The sequence below is a fragment of the Scyliorhinus canicula genome, chromosome 4 (assembly GCF_902713615.1).
Source record: "Scyliorhinus canicula chromosome 4, sScyCan1.1, whole genome shotgun sequence".
In the NCBI taxonomy this organism is placed as follows: domain Eukaryota; kingdom Metazoa; phylum Chordata; class Chondrichthyes; order Carcharhiniformes; family Scyliorhinidae; genus Scyliorhinus; species Scyliorhinus canicula.
Window position 1 is genome coordinate 1941405 of NC_052149.1, and position 27762 is coordinate 1969166.

At 52.6% G+C, this 27762-nt stretch overlaps 2 protein-coding genes across 4 annotated transcripts in view; both read left to right on the forward strand.

The window, feature by feature from the left end:
* The window catches only part of LOC119964302 (netrin-G1-like), a 100884-nt gene that overhangs the window by 27956 nt on the left and 45166 nt on the right, over positions 1 to 27762 (forward strand). For all 3 annotated transcript variants that reach the window (XM_038793584.1, XM_038793583.1, XM_038793585.1), the window contains exons 3-4: positions 12181 to 12824; positions 23518 to 23690. In XM_038793584.1, the coding sequence (XP_038649512.1) occupies positions 12181 to 12824; positions 23518 to 23690 (817 nt within the window). The remainder of the gene's footprint in view (positions 1 to 12180; positions 12825 to 23517; positions 23691 to 27762) is intronic.
* The window catches only part of LOC119964301 (netrin-G1-like), a 728862-nt gene that overhangs the window by 27940 nt on the left and 673160 nt on the right, over positions 1 to 27762 (forward strand). The window lies entirely within an intron of this gene.

A 27762-nucleotide genomic window follows, 5' to 3' on the forward strand; every position in this document is an offset into this window, starting at 1 on the left:
GATGTCCATGTACATAGATCCCTGAAAGTTGCCACCCAGGTTCATAGTGTTGTTAAGGAGGCGTACGGTGCGTTAGCTTTTATTGGTAGAGGAATTGAGTTTCGGAGCCATGAGGTTATATTGCAGCTGTACAAAACTCTGGTGCGGCCGCATTTGGAGTATTGTGTGCAGTTCTGGTCGTCACATTATAGGAAGGATGTGGAAGCATTGGAAAGGGTACAGAGGAGATTTACCAGGATGTTGCCTGGTATGGAGGGAAGATCATATGAGGAAAGGCTGAAGGACTTGAGGCTGTTTTCGTTAGAGAGAAGAAGGTTAAGAGGTGACTTAATTGAGGCATACAAGATGATCAGAGGATTAGATAGGGTGGACATCGAGAGCCTTTTTCCTCGGATGGTGATGTCTAGCACGAGGGGACATAGCTTTAAATTGAGGGGAGATAGATATAGGACAGATGTCAGAGGCAGGTTCTTTACTCAGAGAGTAGTAAGGACGTGGAATGCCCTGCCTACAACAGTAGTGGACTCGCCAACATTCAGGGCATTTAAATGGTCATTGGAAAAGCATATAGATTATAATGGAATAGTGTAGAGGGACTTTAGAGGGGTTTCACAGGACGGCGCAACATCGTGGGCCGAAGGGCCTGTACTGCGCTGTTATGTTCTATGCTCAGTGTGGGGGGGGGGGAGTGTCCCTCAGTGTGGGGGGGGGTGTCCCTCAGTGTGGGGGGGTTGTCCCTCAGTGTGGGGGGAGTGTCCCTCAGTGTGGGGGGGAGTGTCCCTCAGTGTGGGGGGGGGGAGTGTCCCTCAGTGTGAGGGGGGGAGTGCCCCTCAGTGTGGGGGGTGTGTCCCTCAGTGTGGGGGGGAGTGTCCCTCAGCGTGGGGGGGGGAGTGTCCCTCAGTGGGGGGGGGGAGAGTCCCTCAGTGTCGGGGGGGAGTGTCCCTCAGTGTGGGGGGGGGAGTGTCAGTGAACACTCAGTGTGAAGGGTAGGTCGTGCCTCACAAACCTCATTGAGTTCTTTGAGAAGGTGACCAAACAGGTGGATGAGGGTAAAGCAGTTGATGTGGTGTATATGGATTTCAGTAAAGCGTTTGATCAGGTTCCCCACGGTAGGCTATTGCAGAAAATACAGAGGCATGGGATTCAGGGTGATTTAGCAGTTTGAATCAGAAATTGGCTAGTTGATAGAAGACAAAGAGTGGTGGTTGATTGGAAATGCTCTGACTGGTGTCCAGTTACTAGTGGTGTGCCACAAGGATCTGTTTTGGGGCCGTTGCTGTTTGTCATTTTTATAAATGACCTGGAGGAGGGTGTAAAAGGATGGGTGAGTAAATTTGCAGATGACACTAAAGTCGGTGGAGTTGTGAACAGTGCAGAAGGATGTTACAAGTTACAGAGGGACATAGATAAGCTGCAGAGCTGGGCTGACAGGTGGAAAATGGAGTTTAATGCAGAAAAGTGTGAGGTGATTCATTTTGGAAGGAATAACAGGAAGGCAGAGTACTGGGCTAATGGTAAGATTCATGGTAGTGTGGACGAGCAGAGAGATCTCGGTGTCCATGTCAATAGATCCCTGAAAGTTGCCACCCAGGTTGAGAGGGTTGTTAAGAAGGCGTACGGTGTGTTAGCTTTTATTGGTAGAGGAATTGAGTTTCGGAGCCATGAGGTCATGTTGCAGTTGTACAAAACACTGGTGCGGCCGCATTTGGAGTATTGCGTGCAGTTCTGGTCGCCACATTATAGGAAGGATGTGGAAGCATTGGAAAGGGTACAGAGGAGATTTACAAGAATGTTGCCTGGTATGGAGGGAAGATCATATGAGGAAAGGCTGAGGGACTTGAGGCTGTTTTGGTTCGAGAGAAGGTTAAGAGGGGACTTAATTGAGGCATACAAGATGATCAGAGGGTTAGATAGGGTGGACATCGAGGGCCTTTTTCCTCGGATGGTGATGTCCAGCACGAGGGGACATAGCTTTAAATTGAGGGGAGATAGATATAGGACAGATGTCAGAGGTAGGTTCTTTACTCAGAGAGTAGTAAGGGCGTGGAATGCCCTGCCTGCAACAGTAGTGGACTCGCCAACATTTGGGCATTTAAATGGTCATTGGAAAAGCATATAGATTATAATGGAATAGTGTAGAGGGACTTTTGTTTGGTTTCACAGTGGTGCAACATTGAGGGCCGAAGGGCCTGTACTGTAATGTTCTATGTTCTATGTTGTATTCTAATACATTGCATTAATCTTCAGAGAGAGAGAGTGATGAAGCAGACATCGGAGTTAAGGGGAAGGAGTGTGAAATATTGGATGGGGGTGAACAGAATGAACGAGGGGATGTGGGGATGTTTCATAGAATCATAGAATTTACAGTGCAGAAGGAGGCCATTCGGCCCCTCGTGTCTGCACCGGCCCTTGGAAAGAGCACCCTACCCAAGCCCACGTATCTCCCTGTAACCCAGTCACCCCCACTTAACATGTTTTGGATACCAAGGGCAATTTACCACGGCCAATCCACCTAACCTGCCCATTTTTGGACTGTGGGAGGAAACCGGAGCACCCGGAAAAAACCCACGCAGACACGGGGAGAACGTGCAGACTCCGCACAGATAGTGGCCCAGTAGGAAATCGAACCTGGGACCCTGGAGCTATGAAGCAACTGTGCTAACCACTGTGCTATCGTGCTCCACATAGTTGAGATGTGGAGATGTTTAGCTGAGATGTGGAGGTTGGAGATGTTTCGCCGGGTTGTGGAGGTGTTTAGCTGGGGTGTGGAGGTGTTTAGCTGGGGTGTGGAGGTGTTTAGCTGGGGTGTGGGGGTGTGGAGGTGTTTTGCTGGGCTGTGGAGGTGTTTAGCTGGGGTGTGGAGATGTTTCGCTGGGGTGTGGAGATGTTTAGCTGGGGTGTGGGGGTGTGGAGGTGTTTAGCTGGGGTGTGGGGATGTGGAGGTGTTTAGCTGGGGTGTGGGGGTGTGGGGGTGTTTAGCTGGGGTGTGGGGGTGTGGAGATGTTTCGCTGGGATGTGGAGGTGTGGAGATGTTTCGCTGGGGTGTGGGGGTGTGGAGGCGTTTAGCTGGGCTGTGGGGGTGTGGAGGTGTTTCGCTGGGGTGTGGAGGTGTGGGGGTGTTTCGCTGGGGTGTGGAGGTGTGGAGTTGTTTCGCTGGGGTGTGGAGGTGTTTAGCTGGGGTGTGGGGATGTGGAGATGTTTAGCTGGGGTGTGGGGGTGTGGAGGTGTTTAGCTGGGGTGTGGGGATGTGGAGATGTTTAGCTGGGGTGTGGGGGTGTGGAGGTGTTTAGCTGGGGTGTGGAGATGTTTAGCTGGGGTGTGGGGGTGTGGAGGTGTTTCACTGAGGTGTGGGGATGTGGAGATGTTTAGCTGGGGTGTGGGGGTGTGGAGATGTTTAGCTGGGGTGTGGAGGTGTTTAGCTGGGGTGTGGAGATGTTTCGCTGGGGTGTGGGGGTGTGGAGGTGTTTAGCTGGGGTGTGGGGGTGTGGAGGTGTTTCGCTGGGGTGTGGGGGTGTGGAGGTGTTTTGCTGAGGTGTGGGGGTGTGGAGATGTTTCGCTGGGGTGTGGGGGTGTGGAGATGTTTCGCTGGGGTGTGGGGGTGTGGTGGTGTTTCGCTGGGGTGTGGAGGTGTGGAGATGTTTCGCTGGGGTGTGGGGGTGTGGGGATGTTTAGCTGGGGTGTGGGGGTGTGGAGATGTTTAGCTGGGGTGTGGGGGTGTGGAGATGTTTCGATGGGGTGTGGAGGTGTTTTGCTGAGGTGTGGGGGTGTGGAGATGTTTCGCTGGGGTGTGGGGGTGTGGAGATGTTTCGCTGGGGTGTGGAGGTGTTTCGCTGGGGTGTGGGGGTGTGGAGATGTTTCGCTGGGGTGTGGGGGTGTGGAGATGTTTCGATGGGGTGTGGAGGTGTTTTGCTGAGGTGTGGGGGTGTGGAGATGTTTCGCTGGGGTGTGGAGGTGTGGAGATGTTTCGCTGGGGTGTGGGGGTGTGGAGATGTTTCGCTGGGGTGTGGAGGTGTGGAGATGTTTCGCTGGGGTGTGGGGGTGTGGAGGTGTTTCGCTGGGGTGTGGGGGGTGTGGAGGTGTTTCGCTGGGGTGTGGGGGTGTGGAGATGTTTCGCTGGGGTGTGGGGGTGTGGAGGTGTTTAGCTGAGGTGTGGAGATGTGGAGATGTTTCGCTGGGGTGTGGGGGTGTTTAGCTGGGGTGTGGGGGTGTTTAGCTGGGGTGTGGGGGTGTGGAGATGTTTAGCTGGGGTGTGGAGATGTTTCGCTGGGGTGTGGGGGTGTGGAGGTGTTTCGCTGGGGTGTGGGGGTGTGGAGATGTTTAGCTGGGGTGTGGGGGTGTGGAGATGTTTCGCTGGGGTGTGGGGGTGTGGAGGTGTTTCGCTGGGGTGTGGGGGTGTGGGGGTGTGGGGATGTTTCGCTGGGGTGTGGGGGTGTGGAGGTGTTTCGCTGGGGTGTGGGGGTGTGGAGGTGTTTAGCTGGGGTGTTTGGGTGTGGAGATGTTTAGCTGGGGTGTGGGGGTGTGGAGATGTTTCGCTGGGGTGTGGAGATGTGGAGATGTTTCGCTGGGGTGTGGGGGTGTGGGGATGTTTCGCTGGGGTGTGGGGGTGTTTAGCTGGGGTGTGGGGGTGTGGAGGTGTTTCGCTGGGGTGTGGGGGTGTGGAGGTGTTTAGCTGGGGTGTGGGGGTGTGGAGATGTTTCGCTGGGGTGTGGGGGTGTGGAGATGTTTAGCTGGGGTGTGGGGGTGTGGAGGTGTTTAGCTGGGGTGTGGGGGTGTGGAGGTGTTTCGCTGGGCTGTGGGGGTGTGGATGTGTTTCGCTGGGGTGTGGGGATGTGGTGGTGTTTCGCTGGGGTGTGGGGGTGTGGAGATGTTTAACTGGGGTGTGGGGGTGTGGAGATGTTTAGCTGGGGTGTGGGGGTGTGGAGATGTTTAGCTGGGGTGTGGGGGTGTGGAGATGTTTAGCTGAGGTGTGGAGATGTGGAGATGTTTAGCTGGGGTGTGGGGGTGTGGAGATGTTTCGCTGGGGTGTGGGGGTGTGGGGGTGTTTCGCTGGGGTGTGGGGGTGTGGAGGTGTTTAGCTGGGGTGTGGAGGTGTGGGGGTGTTTAGCTGGGGTGTGGGGGTGTGGAGGTGTTTCGCTGGGGTGTGGAGGTGTGGGGGTGTTTAGCTGGGGTGTGGGGGTGTTTAGCTGGGGTGTGGGGGTGTTTAGCTGGGGTGTGGGGGTGTGGAGGTGTTTCGCTGGGGTGTGGGGGTGTGGAGATGTTTCGCTGAGGTGTGGGGGTGTGGAGATGTTTCGCTGGGGTGTGGGGGTGTGGGGATGTTTAGCTGGGGTGTGGGGGTGTGGAGATGTTTCGCTGGGGTGTGGGGGTATGGGGGTGTTTAGCTGGGGTGTGGGGGTGTGGAGATGTTTCGCTGGGGTTTGGTGCTAGAGGATTGGGTATCAGTTATCATTCTGCCGTAGGTTAAAGAGGGAGAAGGGGACGGACCAAGTGATTAGTGATCAGTCAGTCTAACCTCAATGGTGGGAAATTATTGGAAAAAGATCTGAAGAGCAAAATATATCCTTATTTACAAAGACCTTGATTAATAAAAAGCAACGTGGATTGTTCAGGGAAGGTTGTGTCTGAATAATGTGATTGAATATTTTGAGGAGGTAACATAGAGGGTTGATGAGGGTAATGTGGTGGATGTGGTTTATATTGATTTTAGCAAGGTTTTTGATAATGTTCCACATGACAGACTGATCAGAAAATTCAAATCCCATCAGAAAGTTTCAATTTGAATCCAAATTGTCCCAGAGACGGGAATGCAAAGGGTAAAGGTCGATGGGTGATTTTGTAACTGGAAGGCTGGTTCCAGTGAGATGCCCCAGGGCTCAGCCCTCCCTCGCTGCTCTCTGTATGCCCCAGGGCTCCCTCGCTTCTCACCGTATGCCCCAGGGCTCCCTCGCTGCTCACCGTATGCCCCAGGGCTCAGGCCTCCCTCGCTGCTCACCGTATGCCCCAGGGCTCAGCCCTCCCTCGCTGCTCACCGTATGCCCCAGGCCTCCCTCGCTGCTCACCGTGTTCCCCAGGGCTCCCTCGCTGCTCACCGTATGCCCCAGGGCTCAGCCCTCCCTCGCTGCCCACCGTATGCCCCAGCCCTCCCTCGCTGCTCACTGTATGCCCCAGCCCTCCCTCGCTGCCCACCGTATGCCCCAGGGCTCCCTCGCTGCCCACCGTATGCCCCAGGCCTCCCTCGCTGCTCACCGTATGCCCCAGGCCTCCCTCGCTGCCCACCGTATGCCCCAGGGCTCAGCCCTCCCTCGCTGCTCACCGTATGCCCCAGGGCTCCCTCGCTGCTCACCGTATGCCCCCGGGCTCCCTCGCTGCTCACCGTATGCCCCAGGGCTCCCTCGCTGCTCACCGTATGCCCCAGGGCTCCCTCGCTGCTCACCGTATGCCCCAGCCCTCCCTCGCTGCTCACCGTATGCCCCAGGGCTCCCTCGCTGCCCACCGTATGCCCCAGGCCTCCCTCGCTGCTCACTGTATGCCCCAGGCCTCCCTCGCTGCTCACCGTATGCCCCAGGCCTCCCTCGCTGCTCACCGTATGCCCCAGGCCTCCCTCGCTGCCCACCGTATGCCCCAGGGCTCAGCCCTCCCTCGCTGCTCACCGTATGCCCCAGGGCTCCCTCGCTGCTCACCGTATGCCCCAGGGCTCCCTCGCTGCTCACCGTATGCCCCAGGGCTCAGGCCTCCCTCGCTGCCCACCGTATGCCCCAGGGCTCCCTCGCTGCCCACCGTATGCCCCAGGCCTCCCTCGCTGCTCACCGTATGCCCCAGGCCTCCCTCGCTGCCCACCGTATGCCCCAGCCCTCCCTCGCTGCTCACCGTATGATTGTGATTTAAATGTAGGGAGTGTGATTAATCGGCCGTGTGGTTGATTCTGAGGAAGAAATCTGTAAACAGCAGCAAGATATCATCGGTCTGGTCAGGTGGACAGAACAATGGCAAATGGAATTCCATCTGGAGAATTGAGAGAAATGTATTTGGGGAGGACAAACAAGGCAAAGGAAAGACAATAAACTGCAGGAAACTGAGAAATGTAGAGGGACAGAGGGACCTTGGAGTCAACACACCCCTGACAGGAGCAGGACACCCCTATCTCTGTAATCTCCTCCAGCTCTACAACCCTCCCAGATCTCTGTGCTGCTCTCACTCTGTCTCTGCAACATCCCTGATTTTAATCTCCCACCATTACCTTCAGCTGCCTGGCCCCTAAACTCTGGGATTCCTCCCCAAACCTCTCTGCCTCTCTCTGATTCTCTGCCTCTCTGCCTCTCTCCGACTCTCTCTGCCTCTTTCTGATTCTCTCTGACTCTCTGTCTCTCTCTACCTCTTTCTGATTCTCTCCGACTCTCTCTGATTCTCTGCCTCTCTCTGCCTCTCTCTGCCTCTTTCTGATTCTCTCTGATTCTCTGCTTCTCTCCGACTCTCTCTGATTCTCTGACTCTCTCTGACTCTCTCTGATTCTCTCCGACTCTCTTCGACTCTCTCTGCCTCTCTCTGATTCTCTGCCTCTCTGCCTCTCTCCGACTCTCTCTGCCTCTTTCTGATTCTCTCCGACTCTCTCTGATTCTCTGCCTCTCTCTGCCTCTCTCTGATTCTCTCTCCGACTCTCTCTGCCTCTCTCTGCCTCTCTCTGATTCTCTCTGACTCTCTTCGACTCTCTCTGACTCTCTCTGCCTCTCTCTGCCTCTCTCTGACACTCTCTGACACTCTCTGACTCTCTCTGCTCCTTAAGCATGTTCCATTAAACCCACCTCCTTGGACAAGCTTTTGGTCACCTGACCCAATATCGCCTGAGGGATTTCAGCGATAACTTTGATCCGATTTAAGTTCCTGTGAATCAATTTGGGATGGTGCCTGATGTTAAAGGCGCGATGTCACAGAATCATAGAATCATAGAATCTACAGCGCAGGAGGCAATTTGGCCCATCAAGTCTGCACCAGCCCTTGGAAAGAGCACCCTACCCAAGCCCACACCACCCTATCCCTTAGCTCCATCTATGGGCCACTGTGTGGCTTCACCCACAGGGGGAGATGTGGAGCATGTACGGACTCCTCCCATGGCTCCGCCCCTTATAGGAAGTATAAGAGCAGCTGACCTGTGGGACCGCCTTCAGTAATGTCCCAGTCGCAGGCAGGCAAAGTTGTAAGCTGATTAAAACCACTGTTTACTTCGACTCGAGTCTCCGAGTGAAGTGATGGTCGCATCAGCCACCTCCACAGTTGAATAGTCCGAGTATTGTGTGCAGTTCTGGTCACCTCACTATAGGAAGGATGTGAAAGCATTGGAAAGGGTGCAAAGGAGATTTACCAGGACGCTGCCTGGTTTGCAGGATAGGTCTGATGAGGAAAGGTTGAGGGAGCTGGAGCTTTTCTCTTTGGAGCGGAGGAGGAGAGGCGACTTAATAGAGGTTTATAAGATGATGAAGGGGGATAGATAGAGTGGACGTTCAGAGACTATTTCCTCGGGTGGATGTAGCTGTTACAAGGGGGCATAACTATAAGGTTCAGGGTGGGAGATATAGGAGGGATATCCGAGGTAGGTTCTTTACTCAGAGAGTGGTTAGGGTGTGGAATGGACTGCCTGCTGTGATAGTGGAGTCGGACACTTTAGGAACTTTCAAGTGGTTATTGGATAGGCACATGGAGCACACCACAATGACAGGGAGTGGGATAGCTTGATCTTGGTTTCGGACAAGGCTAGGCATAGCATCGAGGGCCGAAGGGCCTGTTCTGTTCTGTGCTGTTCTATGTTCTATGTTCTAATATTCCCCTGGCCAAGCTTCCAATCTCCACCCTGCAAAAACTCCAGCTCCTCCAAAACTCTGCTGTGTGTGTCCCACGCCCCGTTCACCCATCACCCCCTGGGCTCACTGACCTACACAGGCTCCCAGTCCAGCAATATCTCCATCATCAAATCATCAAATCCCTCCATATCCCAGCCCCTCCCTATCTCTGTAATCTCCTCCAGCTCTACAACCCTCCCAGTCCAGCAACATCTCCATCATCAAATCTCCTGGGCAGTTCACACTGTTTACACAGCACCATTCCATTGAACCGACAGTGGGAGCTCTGGGACTCAGTGTTCTTCCTTATTTACAGAGGCCACAGGTAATTCAGGAACACTTAACATCTGTACTGTCTGCTTATTCATTCATACTTTACTCAGTTTACGGTTTCTGTTACTAATGTCCATTCCATTCGATTTACACAGAGAATTAAAAATAATCTATTGCAATATGCAGCTTTAGTTGATGCCTTTAATCGATGCTGTGACAATTGTAGATTCATTAATCTCCATTATCTCTGTATATTGCCACTCTCTCCACCTTTATCACTGGCATTAGTTTTATTGATCACTGTAACAATCTGCTGCTCCAGACTCCAGTCCAACAGGCTGGCTGGCAGAGAGTTTGGAAAAGGGCTTTTGGCTGATTCACTGATGCTGAATTCAGGTTAGGGCAGTAAGGTCTCTGTTCCTCAACATGCCTCTTTCTGTGTCTTTGTGACACTGAATCTGTCAGCACCCACCAACAACTCGCCAAAGCTCCTCGACAACTCCTCCCAAAGCCGACACCTCCACCCCCAGAAGGTCAACGGCAGCAGAGACCTGGGAACAACATAACCGGCAAAATCCCCTCCAAACACCCACCATCCTGACTTGCAAATATGTCATTCCCAGTGATGAAGCATCATTCCCAGTGATGGGGAATCATTTACATAGAACATACAGTGCAGAAGGAGGCCATTCGGCCCTTCGAGTCTTGCACCGACCCACTTAACCCCTCATATCCACCCTATCCCCATAACCCAATAACCCCTCCTAAACGTTTTTAGATACTAAGGACAATTTATCACGGCCAAAGCACCTAACCTGCACGTCTTTGGACTGTGGGAGGAAACCGGAGCACCCGGAGGAAACCCACGCAGACACGGGGAGAACATGCAGACTCCGCACAGACAGTGACCCAGCGGGGAATCGAACCTGGGACCCTGGCGCTGTGAAGCCACAGTGCTAACCAGTGTGCTACCATGCTGCCAGTGCCGGGAAATAGTTCCCAGTAATGGGAATGTTCCCAGTGATGGGGAATTATTCCCAGTGATGGGGAATCGCTCCCAGTGACAGGGTATCATTCCCAGTGACAGGGAATAATTCCCAGTGATGAAAAATGTTCCCAGTGATGGGACGTCATTCCCAGTGTTGGGGAATCATTCCCAATGGTGGGAAATCGCTCCCAGTAATGGGAAATCGCTCCCAGTGACAGAGAATCATTCCCAGTGATGAGAAATCGCTCCCAGTGACAGAGAATCATTCCCAGTGACGGGGAGTCGTTCCCAGTGACTGGGAGTTGTTCCCAGTGACGAGAAGTTGTTCCCAGTCACGGGAATCGTTCCCAGTGACTGGGAGTTGTTCCCAGTGACGAGAAGTTGTTCCCAGTCACGGGAATCGTTCCCAGTGACGGGGAGTCGTTCCCAGTGACGGGGAGTTGCTCCCAGTCACGGGAATCGTTCCCGGTGAGGATGGCATAAGATTATTCCAGTTGTATATGAATCCTGATGTGAATTATAAATCCTGTCTGTAAATATCCTGCCTCCTGAAGCTATTTTTAGTTTGACAGATAACATCATTTTTCAATACCTCAACAGCACAATTATTCAGCTGTCTAACAGTCCAGTACAGAGTGCAGTGCAATGGAGCACACACAGATTGATTCAGAATTGTTCCTGAGATCATTAGAGTGCTTGAATATTCCGGGAATCCCAGAGAGAAGAATGAGGGGCGCGATTCTCCGCTGCCCACGACGGGTCGGATAATAGCGGGAGGGCGTCCCCGACATTTTTCACGCCCTCCCGCTATTCTCTACATCCCCCCCCCCCCCACCCACGGCCGCCCCACGACACGAATCGAGTGCTCGCCGATTTTTAAGGCGAACAGCAATTCTCCCCAGGCCGATGGGCCGAGTTCCCAGGCCTTTACGGCCGTTTTTACGGCAGCAAGCAGGTGTGTCGTAAAAACGGCCGCAACATGCCCGTACCACGGCTGTGCCAAGGGGGGCATGGGCCCACGATTGGTGCCCACCGATCGCGGGCAGTGCGTTCGTAACGGACGCATTCTTTCTCACTCTACCGCCCCGCAGGATTAGTCCGCGGGGCAGCCGAGGGAGATGACCGCTCTGCGCATGCGCGGGTTGGAGCCGTCCAACCTGCGCATGCGTGGCTGACATCATCGTGCGCGTCAGCCGGCGTAACGCTTGGCGCGCGGACTAAGCGACGGTCGCAAAGAATCGGGCCCCGGGAGGGGGCGCGGAGGCTGCCGTGAAACACGGCCAGTTTCATGGCAGCCTTTACGATTCGCCGCATTTGCGGAGAATCGTGCCCGAGCTTTTTCTAAACCCGTGCTGTACCTGTCCTGGGAGTGTTTGATGGGGACAGTGTAGAGGGAGCTTTACTCTGTATCTCACTCAGTGCTGTACCTGTCCTGGGAGTGTTTGATGGGGACAGTGTAGAGGGAGCTTTACTCTAACCCAGTGTAGAGGGAGCTTTACTCTGAATCTAACCCCGTGCTCTATCTGTCCTGGGAGTGTTTGATGGGGACAGTGTAGCGGGAGCTTTACTCTGTATCTAACCCCATGCTGTACCTGTCCTGGGAGTGTTTGATGGGGACAGTGTAGAAGGAGCTTTACTCTGTATCTAACTCCGTGCTGTCCCTGTCCTGGGAATGTTTGATGGGGACAGTGTAGAGGGAGCTTTACTCTGTATCTAACCCCGTGCTGTACCTGTCCTGGGAGTGTTTGATGGGGACAGTGTAGAGGGAGCTTTACTCTGTATCTAACCCCGTGCTGTACCTGTCCTGGGTGTGTTTGATGGGGACAGTGTAGAGGGAGCTTTACTCTGTATCTAACTCCGTGCTGTACCTGTCCTGGGTGTGTTTGATGGGGAAAGTGTAGAGGGAGCTTTACTCTGTATCTAACCCCGTGCTGTACCTGTCCTGGGAGGGTTTGATGGGGACAGTGTAGAGGGAGCTTTACTCTGTATCTAACCCTGTGCTGTACCTGCCCTGGGAGTGTTTGATGGGGACAGTGTAGAGGGAGCATTATTTTGTGTCTAACCCCGTGTTGTATTGCTTTCTGTTTTAAGGAGAACCCCTACATGTGCAACAACGAGTGTGACGCTCGCACACCCGAACTCGCACACCCACCTGAGCTGATGCTGGATGACGAGGGACGGGTTCCCAACACCTTTTGGCAAAGTGTCTCCTGGAGGCATTTCCCGGAGCCTCTCCTGGTCAACATCACGCTGTCCTGGGGCAAGAGCATCGAGCTGACTGAGGACATTGTCATCACCTTCGAATCAGGCCGTCCCGAGCAGATGGTTCTGGAGAAGTCTCTGGACCACGGGCGCAGCTGGCAGCCTTACCAGTTCTACGCAGCCGACTGCCTCAATTCCTTCGGGATGGAAGCCAGAAGCGCTCGGGATCTGATTGCTGCCTCTGTTTTGGACATTATCTGCACAGAGGAGTATTCTAGGGGCTACGTGTGGAAGCTGGAGAAGATGGTGCGATTCGAGATCCAGGAACGTTTTGCCCTGTTTGGGGGACCCCGTCTCCGTGACATGGCCTCACTGTACGGCCGACTGGACACCACCAAGGACCTGAGGGACTTCTTCACTCTGACTGACCTGCGGCTCAGACTGCTCCGCCCCGCCACTGGGCCCACCAGAGTCGACCCACTCAACCTGTCCAAATATTTCTACGCCATCTCCAATCTGGACATCAGGGGACGGTGAGAGTTCCTCAACCCATCAACAGCGAGTTAGTGAGCACACACCTCACACCCAGGGACACTATGTCACACCAACATAGGATCACCAACATGAGACTAAGCAGGAGGCCATTTGGCCCATTGAACCTGCTGCCCCATTTCAGTAAGGTCATGGATGATCCTAACTCCATTTTCCTGTCTGTCCCCCAGAATCCTTCACTCCCCTTGTCTGTCTATAACATGTTTAACTGTGTCTCGAATCGCTTCAATGACCTGCAGCCTGCAGTGCTCTCTGTTGAAGAGAATTCCAGACTAACGACCCTCTGAGAGAAAATAATTCTCATCTCTGTCTGATTACTTTGAAACTGTGTCCCTGAGTTCTTAACTCCCCCACAAACGGAAACACTCCCAGCATCCACCCTATCAAATCCCCTCAGGATCTCCATAGGTTAGATTACGATCACCTCTGGATCTTCAAACTCCAGTGGATATCAGTCAAATACGTTCAACCTCCCTTCATAAGATCAGCGCCTCATCCCCGCAATGGGTTGAGTGACCCTCCTCTGAACTGCTTCTCGGGGTCACTCTTTATAAATAATGGGAAGGATTCTCCATCCCACCACAGCCGTTTTCCAGTGCGGCACACCGCCGTTGGCAGCGGGATTCTCCGTCCTGACAGCCGGCCAATGAGGTTTCCCATTGCGGGCACCCCCATACCGTCGGGAAATCCGCAGCCGAGTGCGTTGCCGGGGAAGTGAGGAATCCCGCCGATGGAGATTCCGGCCCAAGGGGGGTCACAATTTGAGACGGAGATGACAAGAATTTCTTTCTCCCAGAGGAGCTGGAGTCTTTGGAATTGCGTTCCCCAAAAGGTAGTCTTTGAACATTTCTGAGGCAGAGTGGATTGATTCCTGATAAGGAAAGAGGTGAAAGGTTGTCGGGTGCAGGTGGGAATGTGGAGTTGAGGTTAAAACCTGATTCGCAATGTTGGAACGGACCCGAGGGGCCGAGTGGCCATCTCCTGCTCCTAGTTCATAGACATCATCGGAATACTGACCTCCCATCCATTCTGTCCCTTCATCCAAATCCAGGTGGATATTGATTGGAAATGGTTGAGGCCCCAGCACCGATCCCTGTTACACTCCACTGATTACAGCTTGCCACCCAAAAACACCTTCTTCCCCCTACTTCCTGCTTCCTGTAAGCTGACCAATCCCTCGATCCAAGCTAATATTTCACCCACTACACCATGTTTGCTTATGCTGTGTAATAACTTTCAATGTGGCATCGTATCAAAAGCTTTTGGAAACCCAAGTACACCACATCTACAGGTTCCCCTTTAGCCACCTTGTTGTTACTTGTTCCTAGTACTCTAATAAATTGGTTAAACAGGATTTCCCATTCACCAGGCCTTGAGGCAGAGTTTTGGGTTTCGCGCTGGTGGGTTTATCGGTGAGTGGGGTGAGTGTGAAATTTGTCAGGTGGAATTCCCAATGGGTCCCTGCAACCCCCCCCCCCCGACCTCTCCACAATTTGAAGATTGGATGAGCGAGGCCCTCCCACCCGTACCCCAATTGGGGCCAGTAAGTGGCCAGTTATTGACCACTTCAGGGTCGTTCCCCACCCAGTCTTCATTTTCAGGTTTGTGAGAGGAGGTTTGGGATATGGGGGAAGCTCAAAAATAAATCAGGGCCCGGCCTTGGGCAGGAAGGGGACATCCTCGGCCTCTATCAGCCTTTTAACCTCGGGCATCTCCCACCATAAACTCTGGGTGGACCTCCCCCAACTGCCGGCCTTGCAACCAACATTTCAATCTGCCTCTCTGCACTTCTCCATAGGCACTCCCCCCCCCCCCCCCCCCCCCCTCCCCTCCCCCGATCCTTCTCACCCTGAGACCCTCAATACTTTCCTGTTCATGGAATCCCGGGAATTGGACTCTGGGGCTGCTTGAGGTTCCCGTCCTGTCCACTGCAGTTTCTGGCGCTGCACCGACATGACAGACCAGAATCCCTGTTCAACGCCTCTGCCATTCCCTTGATTCCAATGAACAATTCCCCAGACCCTCTCTCTGGAGGAGCAACACCAACTTTTGTTACACTTTCCCAATTTAAATACGTTTACTGTCTGTTTTTACATTTCTACCTGGCTTTCTCTCAAACTCCAATTCCTCCCTTTGTTTGCTGGGTTTTAAAATCTGACCAATCCTCTGACCGATCGCTAATCCTGACAGATTTCTAGTGTTTCTTTCAATTTGATCCAATCCTTCACTTCCTGATTTATCCACAGATGATGCTTCCTTCTCAAAGAGTCTTTCCTTCTGGGAAGGTTCCTGCATACTCAACATCTGGGTGGTGTCCATCAGTGTCAACATCTGGATGGAGCCCACTTGTGTCAACATCTGCATGAAGTGCACCAGTGTCAACATCTGGTTGGAACCCATCAGTGTCAACATCTGGGTGGTGTCCACCAGTGTCAACATCTGGGTGGTGTCCACCAGTGTCAACATCTGGGTGGTGTCCACCAGTGTCAACATCTGGGTGGTGTCCACCAGTGTCAACATCTGGGTGGTGTCCACCAGTGTCAACATCTGGGCGGTGTCCACCAGTGTTAACATCTGGGCGGTGTCCACCAGTGTCAACATCTGGGTGGTGTCCACCAGTGTCAACATCTGGATGGAGTCCACCAGTGTCAACATCTGGGGGGCCATCAGGTCCAAAACCAGGGGAATGTTTGAGTCATATCTACAATGGAATTCTAACAGGCCAATACCTTGCGTGGCAATCTCTATTCAGATGTCTAGGACACTCCTTTAATGGACATCTGGAAGACCTGCCATCAGGGACAACATCTGGGGCTACACTAACAGGGATTAAACCTAGGGTGAGATTGTTTTAAACATCCGGAAGAATGAGATGAACAGCTGGACACACAGTCACTCTACCAGGGAAACGTCTCAGAGAATGAGAGAGTGGTTGCAGCACACAGCAGAGGCCTTTCAGCCAGTTGTGTCCATGCTGGCCCTCTGTAAGAGCAACTCAGCAAATCTCACTTTCCCTGTCTTTACCCCATATCTCTACAATTGTTCTCTTTTTGGTTAGTGATTCAATTGTCTTTTGAAAGTCTCGATTGAACCTGTCTCCACCACACTCTCAGGGAGTGAATTGCAGAGGGCACCACCTCACCTTGTTAAAGAGTTTCTCTTCACGTTTCCTCCAGTTTGTTTGCCATTTACCTTAAATCTGGGCCCTCTGGTTCTCAATCTTTCCACCAATGGGGTCAGTTTCTCTCTGCCTACTCTGTCCAGACTCCCATGGTTTTGATCAAATCTCCTCAATCTTCTTTTCTCCGTGGGGACCAGTTGTAACCTCTCCAATCAGTCCATGTTCCTCAATCCTCCCTTCTCTGAAACCTTTCTCCTCAATCTTTGCCGCACACGCTCTAACACCTGCAGTGTGGGGTCCACAACTGGACACAAGGCTCCAGTGGAGGAGGAACCAGAATCTTATCAAGTTTTCTGATAATTTGGGGTTTTGTACTCGATGCCTCTATTTATAAAACACAGACGAGCTCATCAGCAGCTTTGCCAACCTGTCCTGGTCCCCTCACTGCTTTTCCCACACACATATCTCAGCTTCCTCTGCTCCTTCATCATCTTTACATTTTACATAGAAAATAGAACATAGAACAGTACAGCACAGTACAGGCCCTTCGGCCCACGATGTTGTGCCGAACTAGTCTGAAACTAAGATCAAATCAACCGACTCCCAATCATTCTAGTGCACTCCATATGCCTATCCAATAACCGCTTGAAAGTTCCTAAAGTGTCCGACTCCACTACCATAGCTGGGAGTGCGTTCCACGCCCTAACCACTCTCTGAGTAAAGAACCTACCTCTGACATCCCTCCTATATCTTCCACCATGAACCTTATAGTTATGTCCCCTTGTAACAGCTACATCCACCCGAGGAAAAAGTTGCTGAACGTCCACTCTATCTATCCCTCTCATCATCTTATACACCTCAATTAAGTCACCTCTCATCCTCCTTCGCTCCAATGAGAAAAGCCATAGCTCCCTCAACCTTTCCTCATAAGACCTATCCTTCCAATCCAGGCAGCATCCTGGTGAATCTCCTTTGCACCCTTTCCAATGCTTCCACATCCTTCCTATAATGAGGTGACCAGAACTGCACACAATACTCCAAATGTGGTCTCACCAAGATCTTCTACAGTTGCAGCATAACCTCACAGCTCTTAAACTCAATTCCCCTGTTAATAAATGCTAACGCACTGTCGGCTTTCTTCATGGCTCTATCCACTTGCGTGGCAACTTTCAGAGATCTATGGACATGAATTCTGAGATCTCTCTGCTCCTCTACATTCTTCATAACCCTGCCGTTAGCCCTGTAATTCACATTCAAATTTGTCCGACTAAAATTAATCTTCTCACACTTATCAAGGTGAAGCTCCATCTGCCATTTTCCGGCCCAGCTCTACATCCTATCAATGTCTCTTTACAGCCTACAATAGCCCTCCGCCTCATCCACCACTCCACCAATCTTGGTGTCATCAGCAAATTTACTAACCCAACCTTCAACTCCATCATCCAAGTCATTGATAAAAATCACAAATAGCAGAGGACCCAGCACTGATCCCTGTGGTACACCGCTGGTAACTGGGATCCAGGATGAAAATTTACCATCCACCACCACCCTCTGTCTTCTATGTGATAGCCAGTTACTTATCCAATTGGCCAAATTTCCCTCTATCCCACACCTCCTTACTTTCTTCATAAGCCAACCATGGGACACCTTATCACATGTCTTTTTATCCTTTAGATTTAACCAACTCTCCTTGTTCTTTCAAAATGTATCACCACATTTCTCTACATCAAATTTCACCTGCTGTGTGTCATCCAGTCCACTATAAGACCATAATACACAGCAGTAGAACAAGGCCACTCAGCCCATCGAGTCTGCTCCGCCATTCAATCATGGCTGATATTTTCTCATCCCCATTCTCCTGCCTTCTCCCCATAACCCCTGATCCCCTTATTAATCAAGAACCTGTCTATCTCTGACTTAAAGACACTCAGCGATTTGGCCTCCACAGCCTCCTGCGGCAAAGAGTTCCACAGATTCACCACCCTCTGGCTGAAGAAATTCCTCCTCATCTCTGTTTTAAAGGATTGTCCCATCTGTCTGAGGCTGTGTCCTCTGCTTCTAGTTTTTCCTACAAGTGGAAACATCCTCTCAGCGTCTACTCTATCCAGGCCTCGCAGTATCCTGTACATTTCAATGAGATCCCATCTGATCATTCTAAATTCCAACCAGTACAGACCCAGAGTCCTCAACCGTTCCTCATACAACAAGCTCTTCATTCCAGGGATCATTCTTGTGAACCTCCTCCAGACCCTTTCCAAGGCCCAGCACATCCTTCCTTAGATACGGGGCCCACAACTGCTCACAATACTCCAAATGGGGTCTGACCAGAGCCTTATACAGCCTCAGAAATACATCCCTGGTCTTGTATTCTAGCCCTCTCGACATGAATGCTAACATTGCATTTGCCTTCCTAACTGCCGACTGACCTGCACGTTAATCTGATAAGAATCTTGAAGTAGGATTCCTGAGTCCCTTTGTGCTTCTGATTTCCAAAGCATTTTCCCATTTATAAAATAGTCTATTCCACTATTCTTTCTCCCAAACTGCATAACCTCACACTTTTCCACATTGGATTCCATCTGCCACTTCATTGCCCACTCTCCCAGCTTGTCCAAGTCCTTCTGCAGCCCCCTTGCTTCCTCAATACTACCTGTCCCTCTACAGATCTTTATATCATCTGAAAATTTAGTAAATTTAGTAACAGTGCAGGGGCTGGTTTAGCACACTGGGCTAAAACGCTGGCTTTTAAAGCAGACCAAAGCAGGCCAGCAGCACGGTTCAATTCCCGTACCAGCCTCCCCGGACAGGCGCCGGAATGTGGCGACTAGGGGCTTTTCACAGTAACTTCATTGAAGCCTACTCGTGACAATAAGCAATTTAAATTTTTCATTTCAGTACCTTCTTCCAGATTCACCTGAGGAAGGAGCAGTACTCCGAAAACTAGTGTTTGAAACGAACATGTTGGACTTTAACCTGGTGTTGTAAGACTTATTACTGTGTTCTTCCAGATAGTTAATGTATATTGTATAATCATAGAATTTACAGTGCAGAAGGAGGCCACTCGGCCCATCGAGTCTGCACCGGCTCCTGGAAAGAGCACCCTACCCGAGGTCAACACCTCCACCCTATCCCCATAACCCAGTAACCCCCCCCCCAACACTAAGGGCAATTTTGGACACTGAGGGCAATGTATCATGGCCAATCCACCTAACCTGCACACCTTTGGACTGTGGGAGGAAACCGGAGCACCCGGAGGAAACCCACGCACACACAGGAGAACGTGCAGACTTCGCACAGACGGTGACCCAAGCCGGGAATCAAACCTGGGAGCCTGGAGCTGTGAAGCAATTGTGCTAACCACTGTGCTACCGTGCTGCTATATAATGTATACCAGCCTGTCTATATCCCCTCGCAGTCCATCATTCTCCTCTTCACAATATTTTGATATCTATGGGTTGTGAAATTGTGCTCTGTTCACCAAACTCTAGATCATTAATATTGACCAAATAAAGCAGGGGTGCTAACGTCACTCCCTGAGAAGCCCCCTCACTATAAACCATCCTCCAGTTTGAGATCAACCATTCACCACCATTATGATTCCTGTCCCTCCGCCAACTCCATATCCCTGCTGCTGCCTTCCATTTATTCACTCAGTTTAATGTTGCAGAGAAATCTTTTACATAATCAACCATCTGTCACCTGCACCTTTTCCTGCTCCATCCCACTCTCTGTCTCTTCCATCATCCAGGGAGCCCTGGATTTGTTCCCTGCCCTTTCCCTGTCATGGCAATGTACCATGGCTGCATCTGAACAATCTCCTCTTTAAAGACAAATCATTGTTTCATTTCAGTTTTGCTGACAATCTTTGATTCCAGTTTATCTGTCTGGGTCAGATCCCTATTCACCACGTTGAAATCACAAGTTTAACTACTCTCCAGTTTGCGTATCTGTGTAATTTCCCTGCACATTTGTTCCTCTTTATCCTTCCCACTGATTGGTTAATAGAACTCGCCCAGTAAAGTTACATCGATTGTTTCTGAAACCAAATAGATTCTGTCCTTGGCCCCTCGAGGACGTTCTCTCCTTCACTGCAATATTATCCTTCATCAATACCTCTCCCCTCCTCCTCTCTTCCCTGCTCCATTTTCCCTGAATACCTTGTATCCAGGAATATTCAGTCGCTGGTCCTGCCCTTTGTTTGAAGCAGGTCTCCGTTATCACCGCAGCATCGTCTTCCCGAGGCTGTGTACCTGCAGCTCACTAACCTTATTTACCGCACTCGATGTGTTCACCAAGATGCCCCATAAACTCAGGTTAAACTTGATGACATTCCCTCTTTCTCTGCCTTGGCTGAATATCCATGATTTTCCCTCTGATGTTGTCTGGGTCCCTGATTCTCGACCTTCCTTGTGTTTCCTCACCAATGTTATATCTGCTTCACACCCCCTGCCAAGTTAGATTAAACCCTCCCGACTGGGAAAACTATCCGAGTGAACAGCTCAGGGGCAATTTCTGAGGGTCAACATCTGGAAGGTGCTCAATCATTGAACATCTGGAGTCAGGCTGTCAGCGCCAACATCTGGAGTCAGACTGTCAGCACCAACATCTGGAGTCAGACTGTCAGCACCAACATCTGGAGCGTCGCTCCCTCTCTGGGAGATTCCTGGAGGGTGAGAATTTCCCGCTGTTTCTATTCAGAGAGGCTGATGTGGGAAGTCAGTAACTGGTGAGATTTACCAGTGATGGATTGTGATGCCTTCCCCAGTCACTCAGCACAGTGGGCTGCTCTGTGTCGCTGTGATACATTCTCTGAATGAGTGTGTGCACAGAGCAGACAATGTGACAGCTCCCCTGCCCCTGGTGATGGGCCTGTTAACGAGCTTTCAGAACTCTGCTGACTGCTCACCGTGAGCAAGTGTTTTACTCTTCAGTGTTTAACCAATTGAGCAGCACAGAGTGATCACAATCTGTCCCTCACCCCTCGTCTCTGCCAATCTCCAATCTCATCAGGGTTCACTGAATCAGAGAATCTTCTAACACAGGAAGCCATTCAGCCCATCATCTCTGTGCTGCCTCTTTGAGATATTCACTTAGTCCCACTGCCCCACCCCCCGTCCTTCCCTATATTCTGTATTTCCCCGCTCAGATATATGTTAAATATTGAAAGTAATTATTGAATCTGCTTCCACCGCCCTGTCAGGCAGCACCTTCCAGATCACAACAACTCGCTGGGTAAAAAACATTCTCCCCATCTCCCCCTCTGCTTCTTTTACCCATTCTCTACAATCTGTGTCCCTCTGGTTCCCCTCCCTCCTGCCATTGGCAATAATTTGTTCCTGTTTAATCTATCAAAGCAGCTCATGGTTTATGAATAATTCTGACTGAATGCTTCCTTCTTGTTCAATCTGTATTCGGTCTGGAACAGCGAGCTCCCATTTAGCCAACACACAATCTCCAGGGTTGGGAACCATTAGCTCATTATTCTAGACTCAGCTTCTGGGAGACTCACTCCAGCTTTTAGTGCCGGGGAATCTTCAAACGCTAATTAGAGAACAGGAGCATCAAAATGTTTACGCTGCCTTTCAATTGTCTCGGAGGAACTGTCTGCGTTTTGCTTAGTTTAGTAAAATGTGCCCAGAACAGCCAATTTGCAAAATGTAAAAGGTAAAATCTGCAGATTTTGAATCTTCACCTTTCGTGTGAGTTGAAGAGAGACTGGATTCTGTCAGCACAGCCTGACTGAACCAACCTCACGTTTCAACACTTTCCACCTCACAAAACCACACTTAATGTTATGACCCAGAGATTGTTCTGGGTTTGAAGCGCGCACTGTAAAATGCTCCCTGACATCAGTCCCGAACTTGCGTTCTTTCACTCTGACACAGAGAACCTTGAATTCTCTCAGTGTTAGGCTGCAGAGTTTGATTGTCACCGGATTTAACACAATGACAACCGTGACTCAGTGGGGAGCAAACTCCTTCTGAATCTGGATGTTGTGGCTTCAAATCCTGTTGCAGAGAGTTTGAGAATAAAATCTAGGCTGACACTCCCCGTGCGGTTCTGAGGGAGCGCGACACTGTCAGAGGGTCAGTACTGTGGGAGTGCTGCACTGTCAGAGGGTCAGTACTGAGGGAGTGCAGCACTGTCAGAGGGTCAGTACTGAGGGAGTGCAACACTGTCAGAGGGTCAGTACTGTGGGAGTGCTGCACTGTCAGAGGGTCAGTGCTGAGGGAGTGCTGCACTGTCAGAGGGTTAGTACTGAGGGAATGCTGCACTGTCAGAGGGTCAGTACTGTGGGAGTGCTGCACTGTCAGAGGGTCAGTGCTGAGGGAGTGCTGCACTGTCAGAGAGTCAGTACTGAGGGAGTGCTGCACTGTCAGAGAGTCAGTACTGAGGGAGTGCTGCACTGTCAGAGAGTCAGTACTGAGGGAGTGCTGCACTGTCAGAGGGTCAGTACTGAGGGAGTGCTGCACTGTCAGAGGGTCAGTACTGAGGGAGTGCTGCACTGTCAGAGGGTCAGTACTGAGGGAGTGCCGCACTGTCAGAGGGTCAGTACTGAGGGAGAGCCGCACTGTCAGAGGGTCAGTACTGAGGGAGTGCTGCACTGTCAAAGGGTCAGTACTGAGGGAGTGCTGCACTGTCAGAGGGTCAGTACTGAGGGAGAGCTGCACTTTCAGAGGGTCAGTACTGAGGGAGCCCGACACTGTCAGAGGATCAGTACTGAGGGAGCCCTACACTGTTAGAGGGTCAGTACTGAGGGAGTGCCGCACTGTCAGAGGGTCAGTACTGAGGGAGTGCTGCACCTTCAGAGGGTCAGTACTGAGGGAGTGCTGCACTGTCGTGGGTCAGTACTGAGGGAGTGCTGCAGTGTCAGAGGGTCAGCACTGAGGGAGTGCCGCACTGTCAGAGGGTCAGTACTGAGGGAGTGCTGCACTGTCAGAGGGTCAGTACTGAGTGAGTGCTGCACTGTCAGAGGGTCAGTATTAAGAACATAAGAACATAAGAACATAAGAACTAGGAGCAGGAGTAGGCCATCTGGCCCCTCGAGCCTGCTCCGCCATTCAATGAGATCATGGCTGATCTTTTGTGGACTCAGCTCCACTTTCCGGCCCGAACACCATAACCCTTAATCCCTTTATTCTTCAAAAAACTATCTATCTTTACCTTAAAAGCATGTATTGAAGGAGCCTCAACTGCTTCACTGAGGGAGCCTCAACTGCTTTACTGAGGGAGTGCCGCACTGTCAGAGGGTCAGTACTGAGGGAGTGCCACACTGTCAGAGGGTCAGTACTGAGGGAGTGCTGCACTGTCAGAGGGTCAGTACTGAGGGAGTGCCACACTGTCAGAGGGTCAGTACTGAGGTAGTGCCGCACTGTCAGAGGGTCAGTACTGAGGGAGTGCTGCAGTGTCAGAGGGTCAGTACTGAGGGAGTGCCGCACTGTCAGAGGGTCAGTACTGAGGGAGTGCTGCATTGCACTGTAATGTTTCTATGATCTAGTATCTAACAGAGTTCCTCAGTATTTTGAAACGAGCTTGTTGTTGTCTGTTCCCAGGTGTAAGTGTAACCTTCACGCTAACAACTGCATCTTGGACAAAGGGAGGCTGAGTTGCCAGTGTGAGCACAACACGACAGGACTGGACTGTGAGAGATGCAGGAAAGGTTTTCAAGGCCGAGCTTGGAGAGCAGGCTCCTACCTCCCAATCCCCAAAGGAACAGCCAATGTCTGTGAGTAACGAGGGTTCCTCCGGCCCAGACCAATGTCTGCGAGTAACGAGGGTTCCTCCGACCCAGCCCAATGTCTGTGAGTAACGAGGGTTCCTCCGGCCCAGCCCAATGTCTGTGAGTAACGAGGCTTCCTCCGGCCCAGCCCAATGTCTGTGAGTAACGAGGGTTCCTCCGGCACAGCCCAATGTCTGTGAGTAACGAGGCTTCCTCCAGCCCAGCCCAATGTCTGTGAGTAACGAGGCTTCCTCCGGCCCAGCCCAATGTCTGTGAGTAACGAGGGTTCCTCCGGCCCAGCCCAATGTCTGTGAGTAACGAGGGTTCCCCCGGCCCAGCCCAATGTCTGTGAGTAACGAGGGTTCCTCCGGCCCATCCCAATGTCTGTGAGTAACGAGGCTTCCTCCGGCCCAGCCCAATGTCTGTGAGTAACGAGGGTTCCTCCGGCCCAGCCCAATGTCTGTGAGTAACGAGGGTTCCTCCGGCCCAGCCCAATGTCTGTGAGTAACGAGGGTTCCTCCGGCCCAACCCAATGTCTGTGAGTAACGAGGGTTCCTCCGGCCCAGCCCAATGTCTGTGAGTAACGAGGGTTCCTCCGGCCCAGCCCAATGTCTGTGAGTAACGAGGGTTCCTCCGGCCCAGCCCAATGTCTGTGAGTAACGAGGCTTCCTCCGGCCCAGCCCAATGTCTGTGAGTAACGAGGGTTCCTCCGGCCCAGCCCAATGTAACACAAGCTTCATTTCATAATTCATTCTCATTGGAATTCCCGGAAACTCACTCATTCAACATCACACCCGATGGAACAGTGAAAACAGAGACTGAGAGTGAGAGCGTGGACTGCCACAGAATCAGCAAATCTTACAGCTATTCAGTCCATCGACTCTGTACCGGCACTTTAAAAGACATATCCAATTAATGCCAGTCCCCCTGATCCTTCCCCATAGCCCGAGAACATTTTCATTTTTAATTATTAAGAGATAGAAGTGGAGACAACAATGATTTCAAAAGGAAATTGGATGGGAAATTGACGGAGCGGCAGGAAGAGAGATAGAGCGGGAGAATGGGACTGAGGGCAGGATGAGAGAGCGGGAGAATGGGACTGAGGTCAGGATGAGAGAGCGGGAGAATGGGACTGAGGTCAGGATGAGGGGGATAGAGCGGGAGAATGGGACTGAGGGCAGGATGATAGAGCGGGAGAATGGGACTGAGGGCAGGATGAGAGAGCGGGAGAATGGGACTGGGAGCAGGATGAGGGGGATAGAGCGGAAGAATTGGACTGAGGTCAGGATGAGGGGGATAGAGCGGGAGAATGGGACTGGGAGCAGGATGAGAGAGCGGGAGAATGGGACTGAGGGCAGGATGAGAGAGCGGGAGAATGGAACTGGGAGCAGGATGAGAGAGCGGGAGAATGGGACTAAGGGCAGGATGAGAGAGCGGGAGAATGGAACTGGGAGCAGGATGAGAGAGCGGGAGAATGGAACTGAGGGCAGGTTGAGAGAGCGGGAGAATGGGACTGAGGGCAGGATGAGAAGGATAGAGCGGGAGAATGGGACTGAGGGCAGGATGAGGGGGATAGAGCGGGAGAATGGGACTGAGGGCAGGATGAGAGAGCGGGAGAATGGAACTGGGAGCAGGATGAGAGAGCGGGAGAATGGGACTGAGGGCAGGATGAGGGGGATAGAGCAGGAGAATGGGACTGAGGGCAGGATGAGAGAGCGGTAGAATGGGACTGAGGGCAGGATGAGAGAGCGGGAGAATGGGACTGGGAGCAGGATGAGGGGGATAGAGCGGGAGAATGGGACTGAGGGCAGGATGAGAGAGCGGGAGAATGGAACTGAGGGCAGGATGAGGGGGATAGAGCGGGAGAATGGGACTGGGAGCAGGATGAGAGAGCGGGAGAATGGAACTGAGGGCAGGATGAGAGAGCGGGAGAATGGGACTGAGGGCAGGATGAGAGAGCGGGAGAATGGGACTGAGGGCAGGATGAGAGAGCGGGAGAATGGGACTGAGGGCAGGATGAGAGAGCGGGAGAATGGGACTGAGGGCAGGATGAAAGAGCGGGAGAACGGGACTGGGAGCAGGGTGAGAGAGCGGGAGAATGGGACTGAGGGCAGGATGAGAGAGCGGGAGAATGGGACTGAGGGCAGGATGAGAGAGCGGGAGAATGGGACTGGGAGCAGGATGAGAGAGCGGGAGAATGGGACTGAGGGCAGGATGAGAGAGCGGGAGAATGGGACTGAGGGAAGGATGGGAGTGCGGGAGAATGGGACTGAGGGCAGATGAGAGAGCGGGAGAATGGGACTGAGGGTAGGATGAGAGAGTGGGAGAATGGGACTGAGGGCAGGATGAGGGGGATAGAGCGGGAGAATGGGACTGGGAGCAGGATGAGAGAGCGGGAGAATGGGACTGAGGGCAGGATGAGAGAGCGGGAGAATGGGACTGAGGGCAGGATGAGGGGGATAGAGCAGGAGAATGGGACTGAGGGAAGGATGGGAGAGCGGGAGAATGGGACTGAGGGTAGGATGAGAGAGCGGGAGAATGGGACTGAGGGCAGGATGAGAGAGCGGGAGAATGGGACTGGGGGCAGGATAAGAGAGCGGGAGAATGGGACTGAGGGCAGGATGAGAGAGCGGGAGAATGGGACTGAGGGCAGGATGAGGGGGATAGAGCAGGAGAATGGGACTGAGGGAAGGATGGGAGAGCGGGAGAATGGGACTGAGGGCAGGATGAGAGAGCGGGAGAATGGGACTGAGGGCAGGATGAGGGGGATAGAGCGGGAGAATGGGACTGAGGGCAGCATGAGGGGGATAGAGCGGGAGAATGGGACTGAGGGCAGGATGAGAGAGCGGGAGAATGGGACTGGGGGCAGGATGAGAGAGCGGGAGAATGGGACTGAGGGCAGGATGAGAGAGCGGGAGAATGGGACTGAGGGCAGGATGAGAGAGCGGGAGAATGGGACTGAGGGCAGGATGAGAGAGCGGGAGAATGGGACTGAGGGCAGGATGAGAGAGCGGGAGAATGGGGCTGAGGGCAGGATGAGGGGGATAGAGCGGGAGAATGGGACTGAGAGCAGGATGAGAGAGCGGGAGAATGGGACTGAGGGCAGGATGAGAGAGCGGGAGAATGGGACTGAGGGCAGGATGAGGGGGATAGAGCGGGAGAATGGGACTGAGGGCAGGATGAGAGAGCGGGAGAATGGGACTGAGGGCAGGATGAGGGGGATAGAGCGGGAGAATGGGACTGAGGGCAGGATGAGGGGGATAGAGTGGGAGAATGGGACTGAGGGCAGGATGAGGGAGCGGGAGAATGGGACTGGGAGCAGGATGAGAGAGCGGGAGAATGGGACTGGGGGCAGGATGAGAGAGCGGGAGAATGGGACTGAGGTCAGGATGAGGGGGAGAGAGCGGGAGAATGGGACTGAGGGCAGGATGAGAGAGCGGGAGAATGGGGCTGAGGGCAGGATGAGGGGGATAGAGCGGGAGAATGGGACTGAGAGCAGGATGAGAGAGCGGGAGAATGGGACTGAGGGCAGGATGAGGGGGATAGAGCGGGAGAATGGGACTGAGGGCAGGATGAGAGAGCGGGAGAATGGGGCTGAGGGCAGGATGAGGGGGATAGAACGGGAGAATGGGACTGAGAGCAGGATGAGAGAGCGGGAGAATGGGACTGAGGGCAGGATGAGAGAGCGGGAGAATGGGACTGAGGGCAGGATGAGGGGGATAGAGCGGGAGAATGGGACTGAGGGCAGGATGAGAGAGCGGGAGAATGGGACTGAGGGCAGGATGAGGGGGATAGAGCGGGAGAATGGGACTGAGGGCAGGATGAGGGGGATAGAGTGGGGAGAATGGGACTGAGGGCAGGATGAGGGAGCGGGAGAATGGGACTGGGAGCAGGATGAGAGAGCGGGAGAGAATGGGACTGGGGGCAGGATGAGAGAGCGGGAGAATGGACTGAGGTCAGGATGAGGGGGAGAGAGCGGGAGAATGGGACTGAGGGCATGATGAGAGAGCGGGGAATGGGGCTGAGGGCAGGATGAGGGGGATAGAGCGGGAAAATGGGACTGAGAGCAGGATGAGAG